A 17514-nucleotide genomic window follows, 5' to 3' on the forward strand; every position below is an offset into this window, starting at 1 on the left:
GGATAATGAAGAATTGGAACCAATAATTCAATCTACCACACCTAGTGGTGGCATGTAGCTATAATTTTTTAATCGTGATTTTATTTCCCTTTTAGATTATGGCACTTGAAACTGGTTTTCCATTTATAGGAGTGCTGTAAAGTTTCCATTAAAGGTACTTCTTAAATGGTTTTAAAAACAAATTCATTTTAAATAAAAATATTAAGTAAATAGGAATGTGGGGATGTTGTGTGTCAATGAAAGAAATAATGAAGATGCTATTCATTGCTGCAGAAACAGGGCAAACATTGAAAAAGGATGTTTGAGAGGTTGAAGTTTGAGAAACATTAAAGTAAGACATAAAACAGGATTTCCCTTCATTGTTTTCTTCCGTTTCGGGAAGAAATCACCTCTAAGGGGTCATTCAGTAACATTCCTTTGGGCCAGGCGCAGTGGCTCACGCCTGTCATCCCAACAGGTGGCCAAGGCAGGTGGATGACCTGAGGTCAGGAGTTCGAGACCAGCCTGACCAACATGGAGAAACCCCCATCTCTACTAAAAATGCAAAAATTAGCCGCGTGTGGTGGCACAAGCCTGTAATCCCAGCTACTCGGGAGGCTGAGGCAGGAGAATCGCTTCAACCTGGGAGACGGAGGTTGCGGCGAGCCGAGATTGTGCCACTGCACTCCAGCCTGGGCAACAAGAGCAAAACTCCATCTCAAAAAAAAAATTTTGTTCCCTTAGAATTCTGGGGAAGCCCCTCAAACTTGAGTCCATTTTGAAACAACCATAATTCATCTGGACTATCAGGATCATAACTGGAGATTTTTACCCCATATTGAGGACCTGCTGTTCAATAATTATAATGATAATACCAGTGACATTTACTGAGCACTCAAAATTAGGAGGCATATGTATTAACTTATATGATGTTCACAATAATCCTATGAGGTAGAAAATATTATTGCCCCCATTTTGCAGGTGAGGAAACTGAGACCGAGTTAATTCACTTCCCAAAGTTATACAGCTAGTACATGGTTAGATCCGCATCTGGACGCCCAGTTCCTAACCCTCTCAAGACTCTGTGACCTGGGGCAGCTCACCTGGTCTCCTGCTCTAAATGTCTTGTTATCAAAGGAAGTGATGAGGATTGGATGAAATGTCTAATTCTTGACACTTCATCTCTCTTCTCTGCACACTCTGAACTATCTTTGGAATGGCAGGAAACTCATCTCCTAAACATAGAAATGAAGAAAATTTCCCCTCCCAATTACATAACCTGTCTGAAAACTCCTAGGCAAACCCGGTCTCAGTCCTTCCATAATCTTGCTGTGTGTCCTTTGTACAACTCATGTAACTCCTTTGTGCCTCAGTTCCCTTCTCTATTAAATGGGGATAATAATACTACCACTTTGGGCTGTTGGAATTAAATGAGATAATATTAACGAGATGCCTTGCCTTACAGCTTTTTTTTTTTTTGATAAATGACAGTTATTTTTGTTTTTCTGAATAATCAGGGTAATTCAATTTTCTATCCATTTGGAAAAGGAGGTTAAATCCTTACCTCATATCATTCAAAAAAATTCCAGAAGGTTCAAACAAAATAAATATATAAATAAGACTGTAAGATATAAGATTATACAGGAAAATGTGTTTATGAGAGTAAGGTGAGGCCAGGTGAAGTGACTCATGCCTGTAACCCTAGCACTTTGAAAGGCTGAGCTGGGAAGATCACTTGAGGCCAGGAGTTTGAGACCATCCTGGGCAACATAGTGAGACCCTGTTTCTACAAAAAATTTAAAAATTAGCCAGGTGTGGTGGCACATGCCTGCAGTCCCAGATACTCAGGAGGCTGAGGCAACAGCATCACTTGAGCCCAGGAGTTCAAGGCTGCTGTGAGCTATTATTACACTACTGCACTCCAGCCTGGGTGACAGAGTAAGACCCTGTCTCAAAGAGACGGGGGGAGGGGGGGTTTGGGGGCGGGGAAGAGAGGGAGAAAGAAGGCTGAGGAAGGACATCTTAAGACCCTAAAAGCAAGAAATAAATAAAAAGGATATCTTGGATTTTTATTAAAATTCAAAACTTCAGGCACTGTGTAAACACAATAAAAACATAAGGGAGGAGCCAGGAGAAAATATTTGCCACAGATAGAGTAATAGACAAAGGATTAATGTGCAGAATATAGAAAGAATGTCTATTAATCAGTAAGTAAAAGCTATATAAACACATAGAGCAATGCGGAGAGGAGGAGATAAACAGGTAATTCACAGAAGAGAGAATAAGCCTGTTCAAAAACATGTGTTTAATTCTCCTCACTAGTAACCAGGGGAATGTAGCTAAGATGATGCAGGGACACCGTTTTCCCCCTACCTATGGCTTTGCCGAAAATTTTAAAAATTTAATGTAGCCTCCATGAGAGCAACTTGGCTGTAGTCACTGAATTGTAAATTTGAACAACAATGGTCATTGATAATAATAGCAGCTATTAGGCACTGTTGTAAGAACTGTACGTGTATTATTATTATTGTTATTATTGTTTTACTTTCACAGTAATCCTGGGACTTGGTAACCATAATTATTCCCACTTAACAGCATGGGCAACCGAGGCACGGAAATGTTAAGCAACACACCCCAGGACTCACTCGTAACAAATGGCAAAGCCAGCCACTGCCCCAGGCGGTCGGGCCTCAGGGTCCCCGGGCTGCCACCCCCTGCCCCAGCTCCTTCTCCCTTCTGCCCACCCCGGAATCCCGGTTTGCAGACTGGAGAACCACGGGGGGTGTGCGCAAAGCCGCTGGCCTTGGGGCGTCTGTCGCAGGGGACCTCGAACATAACCTACGTGCTCATCAGCTGGGGATGGACCAGCTCGGTACCACACCCCCCTGCAACCACGCCGCGGGTACCACGCCTCTGCGGCCCCTCCACTGCCTTCCCCACGCCCCTCCAGGTGCAGGCTTCCCGGGGGTGGAGGAGGGGAGGAGGACGCCCACGCGTCCCAATTCCCCCACTTCCCACCTCCCCCCACCACCCCGCAGCCTCCGCGTCTGCGCAGCCGCAGTCAGTGCGGCGCCAGCTCTGCAGAGCCCAGAAAGGGTCCGGTTGGGGAGGGTGAGTCCTTCGAGGGACCCCCGCGGGCGGGAAGGAGGCAGAGAAAAGGGGCTGGGGGCGCGGGCGGCGATCCGGGGATGTGCGCGCGAGTGTGGATGAGCAGAGTGTGTGTGCATGGGCGAGGGTGAGGGGCAGAACCGCTCCAGGGATAGGGTCCGGGGAGAGGGCGTCTCCAAGCCCGTCCGGTGGGAGAGGGCCGGGGTCTGTCGGGGTCGGGTCCGTTTCTCCGCAGCGGCGGTCTGTGTCCTGGCTTGGGAGTTGCAGGTGAATTCCAGCCTCCTCGTGAGGAGGGGAGCACAGACCTATGTACCCTCGTGGGGCGGCACGGGCACGTGCGCTCGTCTCGCTGGGGCCCGGTGTCGATGTTCGCTCCCCCTGGGGTGTTCAGCGCACCTTCCCGAGTGTGCACCTGTGCGTGTTCGCGTTGTGTGTCCGCCTGGGCCCCTGTGGACCACCCTGCAACGGTGGGAGCGCAGGCTCTCAGCAAACAGGTGCAGCAGCCCCGCCTCCACTCTTCTGAGCTGTGTGGCTTTGATCAAGGGACTTCCCTGTCTGTTAAATGGAAACCTAATAGTATCTGTAGCGAGAAGTATGGCGACCTTTATGTGAGAAAAGGGATTCGCAGGGCTCAGCAGGGCTGGGCACAAGGAGAGTTCTGGGCTCCGGGAAACACTGCCGATATTGTTATTGCTTTTACTGTGGTTGCTGGTTGTCGTTGTTGTGACTGCGTCTCCATCCTCTCAAGGGATAACTTGTTTGCTATTTCACCAAGAACACTGAGGCTGTGGGGTGTGAATCTCCTCCCCCCACCATACCTCTGTCTCTTCCCCTTTCCTTCTTCCTCCTCCACTCACTGCGGATCCAGCTTCTACTGACCTTGACCTGATGGCTCTTGTCTTTCCCATCTGTCACCCCGCTTGCCTGCATTTTCTCCTTTCCCATGCCTTCTCCTCCCGTCAACCTAGATCCATGATTAATCACGTCTCATATTAAAAACAAAGCCACACAAAACCCCAAAGCAATAAACAAATCAGAACTCCCTAATGGTACTCTCTAACACTCTTTCCCACGAAGGTCCCATAGGAATTTTCTTCCCCGGAAAATGTCTAGGCAGCCTCCTCTCCTCACCCCCAACAGACTCCCCAGCCCACACTGAGGTTGCAAATGGGCAACCCCAGGGTCTAATTCAGCCCCACAACTTGTGCTATTTGACTAAAGGTGTCTTCCTATTAAACACTGGAAATAATTATCGACATCATGAAATGTAGAAAATGCCACCTGAAAATGTAGATTTCCAGTCTTCTTTTGAGAAATCACAGGATGGGCAACACCAATCCCATGCGTTTGCTCTGCAGACGTTAGCTGAGTTGCATGGTGCAGCTTCCTCAGACATGAGACCTGATCTCTCTTGCCACAGTCCCCACTGCCCCTGTCATCCTCCCCATGCCATATATCCACTGCCATTTGTTCATGTGCTCCTTACAATAGAGAAGTATTTCTCTTGACCTACATTTAATTTTCATTGGTAGAAAAGTGACAGGAAAAGAGTCCTCTTGATCGATTCATTGATCGATTTTTGAGAGAGTCTTGCTCTCTCACCCAGGCTGGAGTGCAGTAGCATGATCCTAGCTCACTGAAGCCTTGAACTCCCAGGCTCAAAGGATCCTCCCAGTAACTGAGACTACAGGCTCGTGACACCATACCTGGCTAATTTTTAAACATTTTTCTAAAGACTGGGTCTCACTCAGGCTGGCCTCAAACTCCTGGGCTCAAGCAACCCTCCCACCTTGGTCTCCCAAAGTGCTAGGATTACAGGTGTGAGCCACCTCGCCTGGCTGATTTATGTATTAATTCATGTCGTTTCCTATCCCATTCGTTATATACAAATGTGCAGACTGGAGAACCATGTGTGGCTGTAGGTGTGTATATGAGTATGTGAGTGTGTATGTGTGTGAGTGTGAATGTGTGTGTGACTGTGAGTGTGTATGAGTGTGTGTGTTTGTGTTGGTCTATGTGAGTGTGTGTGAATGTGGATGTGTGTGTGTTTGTGTTAGTGTGTGTGTATGTGACTGTGTGTGTGGATGTGTGGATATGTTTATGTTTGTATGCGTGTATATGTATGTGAGTATGTGTGTCTGCATGTGCCTGCCCATGACAATCATTCCCTTTCCAGCTTTGTCTCCAGAGTGCTCTCTACCGCTTGACCTGCTGTGTGCTTTATTTGTGCCCTGCCTGTCTCTTTGTCTCCCTACTAGAATGTAAGCCCCAGGAGGGCAGGAATCTCCACTTGATTACTGCTGTATTTCTAATGCTTACAATCGTTCCTAGCCCCTGCTGGCCCTCTGTAACGATTCACTGAATGATGAAATGTCCATCAGTCCTCAGGTTCTGAATCCTGTGCCTGGGGAACCAGAGAGGACCCTGGAGCGGGAGGAGAAAGAGAAGCTTGTCTCAGAAGCTCCACCTCCTCCTGGGGCAATGCAGAGTCTCAGGCCTGAGCAGACACGGGGGCTGCTGGAGCCTGAGAGGACCAAGACGCTGCTGCCTCGGGAGAGCCGGGCCTGGGAGAAGCCTCCCCATCCCACCTGCACCAAGGACTGGGAGGCTGTGGAGGTTGGGGCCTCCAGCCATGACAGTGATGAGAAAGGTGAGAGGCAGGGGTCCTTTGGGAAGTGAGTGGGTAGAGAGGAAGGAATTGGCAGAGCCTAGGGAAAGACTAAACATTCAGCCCTTCACTCATCCATTCAACAGCTATTCATGGAGCACTGTGTCAGTCAGCTTTTGCTGTGTAACAAGTCATCCCCAAACTTAGGGGCTTAAAGCAACAATCACTTATCAGCTCATGATTCTGTGGGTCAGAAGTTTGACCTGGCTTCAGGGGACACTTTTCCTGCCTGTGCTTGTCTGTGCAGCCTCAGAGAGCTGGTGAGGCCACTGGTCGATCTCAGACGGCTTTACTCCCATGTCTGCTGGTGCTGGCTGTTGGCTGGCTTGGTGGTGCTGAGGACAGGCCATGTGTCTCCAGCAGGATTTTTCGGGGTTATCCTCATGGGGTGCTTGCAGGGTTCTCAGGGATGGCAAGAGAGGGAACTCCCCAATTTTCAAGCACTGGAAGATTTGAAGAGGAAAAACACATGATCTCATTTGCATTTCAAAAATATTCCTCTAACTCAGTGGATTTCAACTGGGCATGGTCTTATACCCCACTTCTCCTCCCCAGGCGATTTTTGGCAGTATCTGGAAACATTTAGGATTATCCTAACTGTGGAGATGCTGCTGTTGTCTGGTGGGGAGAAGCCAGTAGTTATGCTGATAAACGTCCTACCATGCACAGGACGGACCCTCCCCTCACAGAAAGAATGGTGCAGCTCCAAATGCTGTTAGTGCCAAGTTTGAGAAACCCTGAGTCTCACTACATGTGAGAATGCATTGTAGGGCTAGGAAGTCAAGAATAGAAGGTGGGAGGCCAGTTAGGAGACTCCTGCAACTGTCCAAGACAGAGGTGAGGTAAGTGGAGAGATTTGGGACATCTTTGGGAGGAGGAATGAGTTCTTGCTGATGGATGTGGAGAAGGGGAGGAAAAGAGAGGTATCATGATGACTTTTAGGGTTTTGGCCCAAACAGATGGATAAAGGGTGGTGCCATTTGCCGACATCTCAATGGCACCCCATAGCAGAAAGGGGCTGAACCTTATACCAACGACTAGGCACTGTCTTTTTCCTCAGGGGATGAGCAGGCCTGGGACAGAAGGCGTGGATAACAGAGGCCAGCTCTGCTAGTGAGGCTTGGCACTCCTGGCTGGGGCTAAGGTGCAGGAAGAGTGGAAAATGCCAGGATTTGCCCAGTCTATTCAGCTTAGGGATGAGAAGGACGCTAAGGTTCTGACTATGGGGACATGTCCCAACTAGTGTCTGTTCTTTGGAAGCTGGGGAAGCCTTCATCATCCTGGTTTACTTCTGCGGCTTTTTCTTCTGCTCCTTCACTCAGTTTCTGCTGGGGGCCTGTAGAGAAGGAACTCTTTTATCTACTGGACAGGTAAGGGACTGAAGACTCAAGTGGCAGGGCACATCAGGTGACCCAGTTGAAGTTTTCTAGGTAGTTATAGAACAGAATTCAGGTCTCTCATTCTCTCAGCCCCATCTGAACCATCATGTAGGCATGTGTGTTTGTGTGTGGGGGGTTGTGTGTTTGTGTGTGTGTGTGTGAGAGAGAGAGAGAGAAGGAGGGTGAGGGAGAGAGAAAGAGAGAGAGAGGAGGCTATTACTAGAAAAGGGACAAGATGCCAGTGGGAAGAGCCCACTCCCACCATCTGGCCACTCACTCATGGCTCCTTTTTCCTCCACTCCCACCCTCACCCAGACCTGTCTTCTCAAGAGACTGGGCTTTCCCAGGAGTGGAGCTCGGTGGAGGAAGATGACGAATCAGAGGGCTCCCAGGTACACTGGGGGGTTTGTTCTTTTTCCACAAATGTCCCACTCTGTAGATCTCAGCAGTTTGTCACATTTGCATTCTCAGCTTGGAATTTACCTGCCCCATAAAAATCTCAAGCGATCTCTTGTGTCTGATCTCTGTGGTGATCAGACACAGACTGGAGGGTCTCCATGTGGTGTGTGTAACTCAGTTCACATGTACCCTCCAACACTTCCTTCATAAATCCATCTACCCATGCATCCACCTCTGTACTTCATCTTCTATCCACTTATTCATCAACCCTCCCTTCCACCCACCCTCTTACCTTTCCAATCACTCATCCATTCATTCATCTACCTCTCAAACATCTACTAGCCATTCACTCATCTGTCCACTCATTCATCCACCTAAACTTTTATTCGCCTACTCCCTTGTATACCCATTCCATCCATCCATCCATCCATCCATCATCCATCCATCATCCATCCATCCATCCATCATCCATCCATCCATCCATCCATCATCCATCCATCATCCATCCATCTATCCATCCATCCATCCATCCATCCATCCCTATACTTCATCTGTTTATCCACTTATCCATCCATCCATCCAGCATGCATCAACCCATCCCTAAATCTCAGCTGTCTGTCCACTTGTCCATCCACCCATAAACCCTCCCTTCCACCCACCCTCTCACCTTTTCATTCACCTATCCATTCATTCATCTACCCATTGAACATCCACCAACCATTCATCTGTCCACTCATTCATTTACCCAACCTTTCATCCCTTATGCATCCATATACCCATTCCATCCATCCATCCATCCACCCATTCATCCATCAATATATCCAGTTATCCATATACATACTCATTCACCCTTTTAATCAGATGCCATCAATCCATCTATTCAATCCAACCACCTACATACCCATCCCCTATCCACTCATCTGTCCAACCACCTATTGATCCCTCTACTACCTGTTGGCTGTGGTGAGGATATGGCTAGTATGCATCCACCATATGCCCACTCATTCATTCATCCATCTGTATCTATTCACACATCCAGTCATAAGACCACCTACCAATCCATTCACCCATCCACCCACTATTCCATTTATCCATCCACTAACCATCTACTGAGTTTTAATCCACATACTACAAGGAAAACAAATTTCTAATTATCAAACATTTCTTTCACTCAAAAACCTAATATTTTCTTTTTTGAGGAATAAGACGTCAATATAAGAAAACCAGTGGTTCTTTCATTTATACATTCATCTCATACATGAGAAAAATCACATAATCACTCTCAGTGAGCACATGAGAGTCCCATCCATCTCCCAATCATGTCAGGAATGTAACTCTGGCTGCCTCAAGCCAGAAAATGGATTTACTGACTTGTGGTGCAGGGGTGAGGGCGAGGGAAACAAACTGGCCAACAAACCATGATAGTGCAGAAATAAGTGCTGGGCACAGTGGGGTGGCCCAAAGGAAGAAGTTAACTGCATGCCAGGAGGTTTATTCTTGGATATCCTAGAGAGGAGGACACACCAGGCCTGGGGTTTTCAGGATAGTAAGAATTCCACAGGCATAGCAGGGAAGGGAGGAACATGTGCACAGGCAAGGTGGTATAGCAAGGTACGTTTGGGGGACACTGAAGTTAAGGGCAGAGTAGTGGGAGGTTTGGGTGAAAATATGGCTGGGATGACATCATTCATTCATTGCACGTCTATTTCTTGAGCACCTACTCAGTGCCAAGCAGTGTTCAATGCACAGAGCATACAATAGTGAGACAGAAATGGTCCCTGCCTTCATGGAGCTCACAGTCACCGAGGTAGACAAATGACAATTGAAATAAGCAGCTAAAATATGAATTGCGCTGAGTGGTGATAACTGCTGTGGAGAAAAATGAAGCAGGAAGGGGGTTTGGGAGTAGGAGCTGGGGCTGGGGGTTGCTATTTTAAGAAGGGTGTCTAGGAAAGTCCCCACTGAGAGGGAGCTATTGAGTGAGGACCTGAAGGAGGTGGGGAGTGAGACTGGCAGGTGTCTAGGGGGAGGGGGCTCTGCGCAGAGGACACAGCAAGTGCAAAGGCCCTGAGGTACAGACGTGCCTGGTACATTTGAGGAACAACAAGAGGGGTGGTGGTCAGTGTGGCTGGAGGGTGGGAGGGAGGACTAGGAGGTGAGGTCATGGAGGCGATGGGGTGGACGATGTAGCGTCTCATGGGCCATGGTGAAATGTGAGTTTTACTCTGAGTGGGGTGGGAGCCATAGGCGAGTTCTGGACAGAGAAGGGACACGTTCTGATTTGGCCTTTAGCAGGACTCCTCTCACTGCTAAGTCACACACCGAGGAGGCTGGATGTGTTTTGCAGGCAGTGGGAGCCATAGAAGGGGTCCGGGGACTTACAGAATCACTCTGGGAGCCCATGTAGAAGGAAGGTGGGTTGGATGTGGCTGGGGTTAGAGTTTAGAGGGGCAAAGGAGCAAGTCAGAAATGTGTAGTTAGGGAAAAAAAGGTAGAAACGAAACAGAAGAGTTGCCACTTTCCTTGTGCATGTTACAAGCTTCATGCTATTCTTTTTTTTTTTTTTTTTTGAGACGGAATCTTGCTCTGTCGCCAGGCTGGAGTGCAATGGCATGATCTTGGCTCACTGCTCACTGCAACCTCCGCCTCCTCTGTTCAAGCGATTCTCCTGCCTCAGCCTCCTGAGTAGCTGGGACTACAGGCACACACCACCACGCCCAGCTAATTCTTGTATTTTTAGTAGAAACGGGGTTTCACCATGTTGGCCAAGATGGTCTTGATCTCTTGACCTCGTGATCCGCCTGCCTCGGCCTCCAAAAGTGCTGGGATTACAGGCATGAGCCATGATGCCCGGCCAGCTTGACGCTATTCTAAGCGCATCTTATTATAACTCATCTAGTAACTTAACACTCATTAACTCTCATGATTAACTCATGAGCCTTGTGAGATCGTTAGCATGGTATCCTCCTCTGCAGATGAGGAAACTGAGGCAGAGAGAAACCAGATGTCTTGCTTCAGGTCCCACAATGAGTGGGTAGCAGAGGTAGCATAGAGTTTGGGCTTGGAGGGGAGAACAGGAGCCAATGGGACCCAGGACGTGTTGAGTCGGGGACCTGATGACATTTCCAGACCTGTGGGACGTAAAAGGTGAAGGAACAGGGGCAAGCCCAGGGGCAACACGTGAATTCTGATGTGGGGACAGGGCAGAGGGAGGTTCTAGCCTTCAGCATAGGGATCAAGGAGGCAGTTTGGAAGAAATGACAAGGTCGATTTTAGACATGCTGCTTGGGAGAGGCCTCTGTGACATCATTCATTCACTCACTCATTCGCCCAGTTGTAATTCATTGAGCCAGCATTGATGGAGCACACACCAGGGGGCTGATAGGGGAGGGCCTCTCATTGGCAGGCCCTAGGTCAGTTTTCTGCATGGACAGACCCTCCTTCCTGCAGACAACCACCCTCTTTCAAAAAAGAAAGAGGAGCAGGCTGTCTGGAACCAGAGGCCTTTGATGACAGTTAACAGCCTCATCATGGGCCAGGAGCTGGACTTTGTGCTCCACTTACCTTAATTTACTTGGTCCTCTTATCAGTCCTTGATGTAGGACCTGTTATCCCATTTTACAGATGGGAAAACTAAGGCTCAGAGAGGTCATGTGACTTTCCCTTGTCATGCAACGTGTAAATGGCAGAGCTAGGATTTGTACCCAGCATGTCTCTTAACCACCAGGTGTCCTGCCTGTTTGGGGCTTGATCCTGCCCCGAGAGAGGACTGGGGACAGAGATGAAGGCCTCTCCCTGTTCTCCTAGTCACTATACCTCCTGTGGAGAGGAGCGAGTGAAGAAGTGGAAGAAAGAAAAACAGTTACTTTCCGGGAGGGCAGAAGTTCCCAGTCTGTGGGCCCAGAAGAAAGCAAGCAGGGGAAAACGGTCCCATCATTACCGTTCCCTAAAATGCAAGCATATGTAACACCTGCAAATCTTATCTAAGTGCATGAGATTTCAAAAAGATCAATGCCCAGAAATAACCCCTGGTAAAAGTTGCTGTGACAGGCCAAATTCATCCATAGTGTGAGAAGTTGGGGTAGTGGTTACCTTTGAGGTTGGGGGATTTGCGGGGTTGATAATGATCTGCTTCCTGTTTGGGGTGCTAGTTACATGGTGTGTTCACCTTCTGAAGTTCCCTCAGGCTGTACACCTAGGATGTGTGCGACCTCCCCTTTCTACATTCCACTTCAACAGAATGTTTTACGCTGGCTGGGAGCAGTGGCTCACATCTGTAATCCCAGCACTTTGGGAGGCAGAGGCAGGCAGATCACTTAAGGTCATGAGTTCGAGACCAGCCTGCATAACATGGCAAAACCCCGTTTCTACTAAAAATACGAAAATTAGCTGGGCATGGTGGCGCATGCCTGTAATCCAAGCTACTCAGGAGGCTGAGGCAGGAGAATCGCTTGAACCTGGGAGGCAGAGGTTGCAATGAGCTGAGATTGTGCCACTGCACTCCAGCCTGGGCGACAGAGTGAGACTCTGCCAAAAAAAAAAAAAAAAAAAAAGTTTCTGTATATATCCTTGTGTATATCTTGCCAAATATGTTTCCCTATATACTGAGACTGAATTGAGATTTGTGTGCCAGTGCTTGATCGAGGGTTGTGCTCTCAGGTGAAGCCCAGCGGGGAGTGAGGGAAGCTGTAGAGGAGAGGAGAGGAGCCAGGCAAATATACTGGTAGAACTGAAGTCCAGCCTCCGTCTTATCCCAAGGGAACCCTGGAATGTGAATAGAGAGTTGTTCTCCTCTGGGCCAGGTGCAGTGGCTCACGCCTATAATCCTAGCACTTTGGGAGGCTGAGGTGGGTGGATCACGGGGTCAAGAGTTCAAGACCAGCCTGGCCAAGACGGTGAAACCCCGTCTGTACTAAAAATACGAAAATTAGCTGGGCATGGTGGCGGATGCCTGTAATCTCAGCTACTCCGGAGGCTGAGGCAGAGAATTGCTTGAACCCAGGAGGCAGAGGTTGCAGTGAACTGAGATTGTACCACTGCACTCCAGCCTGGGCGACACAGGGAGACTCTCCTTCTTAAAAAAAGAAAGAAAAAAAGATAGAGAGAGAGTTATCCTCCTCTAGGTCAATGGAGTGGCCTTTTGTATCCCATATGAGTTATTGTTGGCTGTGGACTGCCCTGGAGGGCGAATTAACCTCCTGGGTAATCTTCTAAGAAGGAGGATCTCATTAGCAAAGGGCATTTGTCAGAAGAGAAGGAGCAACTACAAACTGTAAACCATATAAGTAGCAGCCAATACCCCTAGCATCCAGGGGAGAGCTGCACCAGCCTGAAAAACAGAAATAGAGAGGAATTAGGTGAGGCATCTATGGGTTTATTATGTGTGATGTGTATAAAATTATTGGATTTCAGATTACCTGTATTTATTACATTTTCTTAACTCTATATTCTGCTTTTCAAAATTGAAGTATAATTATTTCCAATAAAATGCACTAACCAGAGAGTGTTTACACATGTACATCCATGTAACCAACACCCCAATAAAGATATTGAGTGCTGTCATAATTCTAGAACATTCTCTTATTTTCCCTTCTGGTCCATCTCACTCCCCAGCCCTGGAAGCAACTACAGTTCTTGATTTCCACTTGCATGGATTAGTTTTGCTTGTTGTTGAATTTTATATAAACACTGTCATGTAGTAAACTACATATATATTTTTTAATTCCAAAAAAGGAAATTATGGCAAAATTGTTATTCCTCCAGTTGGCGTTTTCACTTAATACATGCTGGGCAGTTTTCCATTTAATACATATTGATTATCTTCATTGTATTTCAAAGTTACTTTTTCCTGCTGCTAAATATTCTCTAGCTTGGTTGTGTCAGACCCATTTCCTTGGCTGATGAATTGTTAGGCTCCCATTGTTGTCACTGTTACAGAAGGCAATGCTACAATGAGCGTTTGTTCAGTTGGCCCAATTTTATGCATGGATTATGAGGAACTTTATAAAAATTCATATTATCTGGTTCTCCTCAGATACACTGAACCAGACAATCCAAAGGGGATCCCAAGATATTTGAAAAACTCTCCCAACAACTTTTGGTGCTCTACCAGGTTTGGGAACTGCTTAAGTGGGTCATTGTCCCTAGGTATCTGGTTGTAAAGGAAGATTTGAAATGAGGTGTCATCCAGAGGGAATCAGCAGGCTAGAGGGAGGAATTTGTTTTCAAAGATTAGAAATGTGAATTCCATCAATGATTTATAATATACTTTAATAATTCATAGTCTGTTTCCTTCCATTTTTCTTCTCTCACAGGATTTTTTTCAGTGTTCACCATTGCCTAACTTTCCAGATAATCCATTATGTCTTGTACATTCACCAAATTTCCTTGATATTTTAATAGCAATTACACTAACTTCATCATTAATTTGGAAAATTATCATCGTTAAACATTTTGTCTTCTCATCTCTTATCATGGTATATTTTTTCATTTATTAACTCATTCAACAAATATTTACAGAGTTCATACCCTGTTCCAGGCACTGGGAATACAGTAGCAAACAAAGCAAAGGTTTGCCCTCTTGGTGCTTACAATGTCACTGGAGGAAGAGACAATAAACATACATAGCATGTCAGGTGGTGATAAGAGCATGGAGAAAAAGACAAGGGGCATGCATAGTGCAGGGTTAAGGGTATCTGGAGGAAGGGCATTCCAGGAAGAAGAACTCGTAACTACAAAGGCTTGGAAGTGACTGTAGCTGGAACAGGGTGAGAAAGGCAAGGAATGACATCAACGTTAGAAGGAGCACTCTGACTGGCCCATGGACAAGAAATTGGGTGGGATTATCAAGATAAGAAACGAAATTCTGTCTCAAGAGTACAAGATAGATGACAGTGGCTTTGGCCAGCGTGGTGGAAGTGAAGGGGAGGGAAATGGTCAGATTCTGAATGTTTTGAAGATAAAGCCAACAGTATTTGCTGATGTCTTGAATGTGGGTGGTGACAGAAAGAGAGTCAAGGATACAACAGTTGGAGGTCTGGAGGGGCCTGAAGGGGTAATGGGAGGAAAACTGCATGAGGAGCTTTCTTTCTTTCTTTTTTTTTTTTGTGGAGGACATTAGAATATTTGTTTGGGGACATGTGAAGTTTAAGATGTCCATCAGATATCCAACGGGAGATGGCAAATAGGCAATGAGATATATAGTTGGGTCAACGAATACACATACATATGCATGCACACACATATCTCTTGAGGGGGTGGGGTCATTAGAGCATAGATGGTATGTTAAAACTGAGATTTAATATACCAGTGAGATTTTGAAATTGTCATCCCATTATTCGAACATTTCCTCTAAGAGAGCATAGTTATTTTACATTCTTTTGTTTATCTTATATCTAGTTACTCAGTTGTACCATTTTAAATTCAAACAGCTTTTCTCTTGATATGACATTTCATTTCCGATCATATAAGTCTATTTTCCTGCAAGTAACAATGATGGCCCCTTCCTTTCCAATATTTATCCTTTTCCTTTTTTCTGTTTCAGGGCTTTGTGGAGTGGTCAAAAGCTCCACAACAAACAACCATAGTCTTGGTAGTGTGCGTGCTTTTTTTGTTCCTGGTTTTAACAGGGATGCCTATGATGTTTCACATTTAACTATAATGGTGGCTGTTGTTTTAAAAGTTTAATTTAATGAAATAGATGCCCTATGTCATGTTAAGGAATTGTGCTAGTTAAAAATCAGGAATAGGTGTTGAATAGTTTCAAATGCCTTTCAAACATCCTTTGAGATGATTTTTAAAAAATTTTTGGTGTGAGTTTTCACATAATTTATTTCCATGAAATGAAGACATCATTGATTGTAAAACATTATTTTGTATACCACGGAGAAAGAAAAGTGCTAATTAATCGTAAGATGCCACCAACTGGAAGATATCTCCTGACTTTGAGAAGATGAAAAAATGTGCAACTGAGGATTGATGAAATCTGGTACATTTCCTAACATCAAACCAACTTTGCATTCTTAAGGTTTTGGTGCACCAGTCTTTTCATGCACTAAATTATATTTATTGATATTTTATGTAGGATTCTTGCCTCTATCTTCACATGTGAGATTGGTGCTATTTTGTGAAGTTTTGGTATCATGGTTAAGCTTGCATCATAGAAAGACTTGGGTAACTTTTACCTTTTCTATGCTTTTAAATAGTTTCTGTAGCTTAAGAAGTATCAGTCCCTTGACATTTTAAATGAATTCATTGTTATAACCAGGTCATAGAGTCATGGAGAGAACGTTTCAGCTAATTCTTGGGGAGCTTTCTTAGTTCTTTACAATGTTATCAGTTTATTAATACTTTTTACCTCTTGCATTTATTTTGGCGAATTACAGAGGTTTTTGTTTTTGTTTTTTTTTTTTTTTTTTGAGACCGAGTCTCACTCTGTCACCCAGTCTGGAGTGCAGTGGCGCGATCTCAGCTCACTGCAAGCAGAGGGTTCATGCCATTCTCCTGCCTCAGCCTCCCGAGTAGCTGGGACTACAGGCGCCCGCCACCATGCCCAGCTAATTTTTTGTATTTTTAGTAGAGACGGGGTTTCACCGTGTTAGCCAGGATGGTCTCGATCTCCTGACCTTGTGATCTGCCCGCCTTGGCCTCCCAAAGTGCTGGGATTACAGGTGTGAGCCACCGCGCCCAGCCCAGAGTTCTTTTATCCTCTAGAAAATTCTTCATTCCATAGAGCTTTTTCATATTATTAGCTTAATTATGCATACTGTTTTATAATTAAAAATTTCTCTTTATTTTGTTCTATCCCCTGTGTCCTGTCAACTGCTGTTTGTGGCTTACTCATTATTAGATTTGTCAAAGTTTTATCTAGCTTACTATTGTTTTTCCAAAGAACCAGCATTAGGATTCACTTATATCCGTTATTTCTTTTATTTGTAATTTGTTTTTCTTTGATACATATTGCATTTATTTTTTATTGTTTTTCTTCTTTGTCTCAGTTTTTATACCGAATACTTGATTTATATTCTCTTTATATTTTCTATAATAGCATACTTATTAATACAAATGTACTTCTGGATATAGCGTTGGCCACATCTTAACATTTGATTATTCATTTTTGTTTATGTTGTCTAAATATTACATTGTAGTGTTTCTAAAGAGTGCTTTGAAACTCGGTGATTTGGTTTATTTTTTGTTTAAAAATAGTTTTGTTTTCTTGTTTTACTGCACTGTGAACACAGAATGTGGCCTATAACACATCTGCTTCCAAAACTTTTTAAAAAGCTTTTAGTGTGGCCTAGAACATGTCCATTTTTTGTAATTGTTTCACGAACATTTAAGATGAAGATTTCTTCTCTGTCTGTAGAACTGAAAACTTTACATGCCTGTTGGTTAACTCAGTATCATCAATTATATTGTTCAGATTCATGTGTTATCTAATTTTGACCTATTGCATTCATTAAAAACCAATAAGGTTATGTGAAACTTTGTTAGTACAATTGTTTTTGCTAATAAATTTTTATAATCTTTGCTTTACGTACTCAACAGCTGTGTAATTCGATGCATATAAGTGCAGCATTGTTATGTCCTTGTTAATTAAGTAATATATGTAAAGCACCATAGGACAGTGGCTGGCAGATAGTAGGCGCTCAATAAATGTTAATTAAAACCTGATTCTGAATCCTTTGTTAAATATAAAATGATTGTTTTCAGTCAATTTAATCCTTTGCCTTAAATTTTACCTTGTCTAATACTGGTTCACATTACCATCCTGTGCTCTTCTGTCTATGTATATGAGGTTCTCTAGAGAAATTAACATGGAAAAGTATGGATTCTCTCTCCATTCCTCTCTCAGGCTGATTGCCTGCAACAAGCAACCAGCCCTTAAAAGAAAGGAAAACAGGCCTTAACTATTACATTTTTTGAGACTCTACTGGAAATAAGAGAAGCTCAATTCAGATGAGCTTAAGCAAAATAATAATA

General features: G+C 45.0%; 1 protein-coding gene across 1 annotated transcript; it reads left to right on the forward strand.

Annotated features, from left to right (window-relative positions):
* Window positions 1-3038: 3038 nt before the first annotated feature.
* Window positions 3039-17205, forward strand: SMIM17 (small integral membrane protein 17). Its single transcript, XM_054464658.1, has 4 exons — window positions 3039-3090; window positions 5469-5737; window positions 7450-7526; window positions 15077-17205. Exons 2-4 carry the CDS (start codon window positions 5569-5571, stop codon window positions 15185-15187), a joined length of 357 nt encoding a protein of 118 aa, XP_054320633.1. The 5' UTR covers window positions 3039-3090; window positions 5469-5568; the 3' UTR covers window positions 15188-17205.
* The last annotated feature ends 309 nt before the right edge of the window (window positions 17206-17514 follow it).

Source organism: Pongo pygmaeus, chromosome 20 (genome assembly GCF_028885625.2).
Source record: "Pongo pygmaeus isolate AG05252 chromosome 20, NHGRI_mPonPyg2-v2.0_pri, whole genome shotgun sequence".
NCBI classification, from domain to species: domain Eukaryota; kingdom Metazoa; phylum Chordata; class Mammalia; order Primates; family Hominidae; genus Pongo; species Pongo pygmaeus.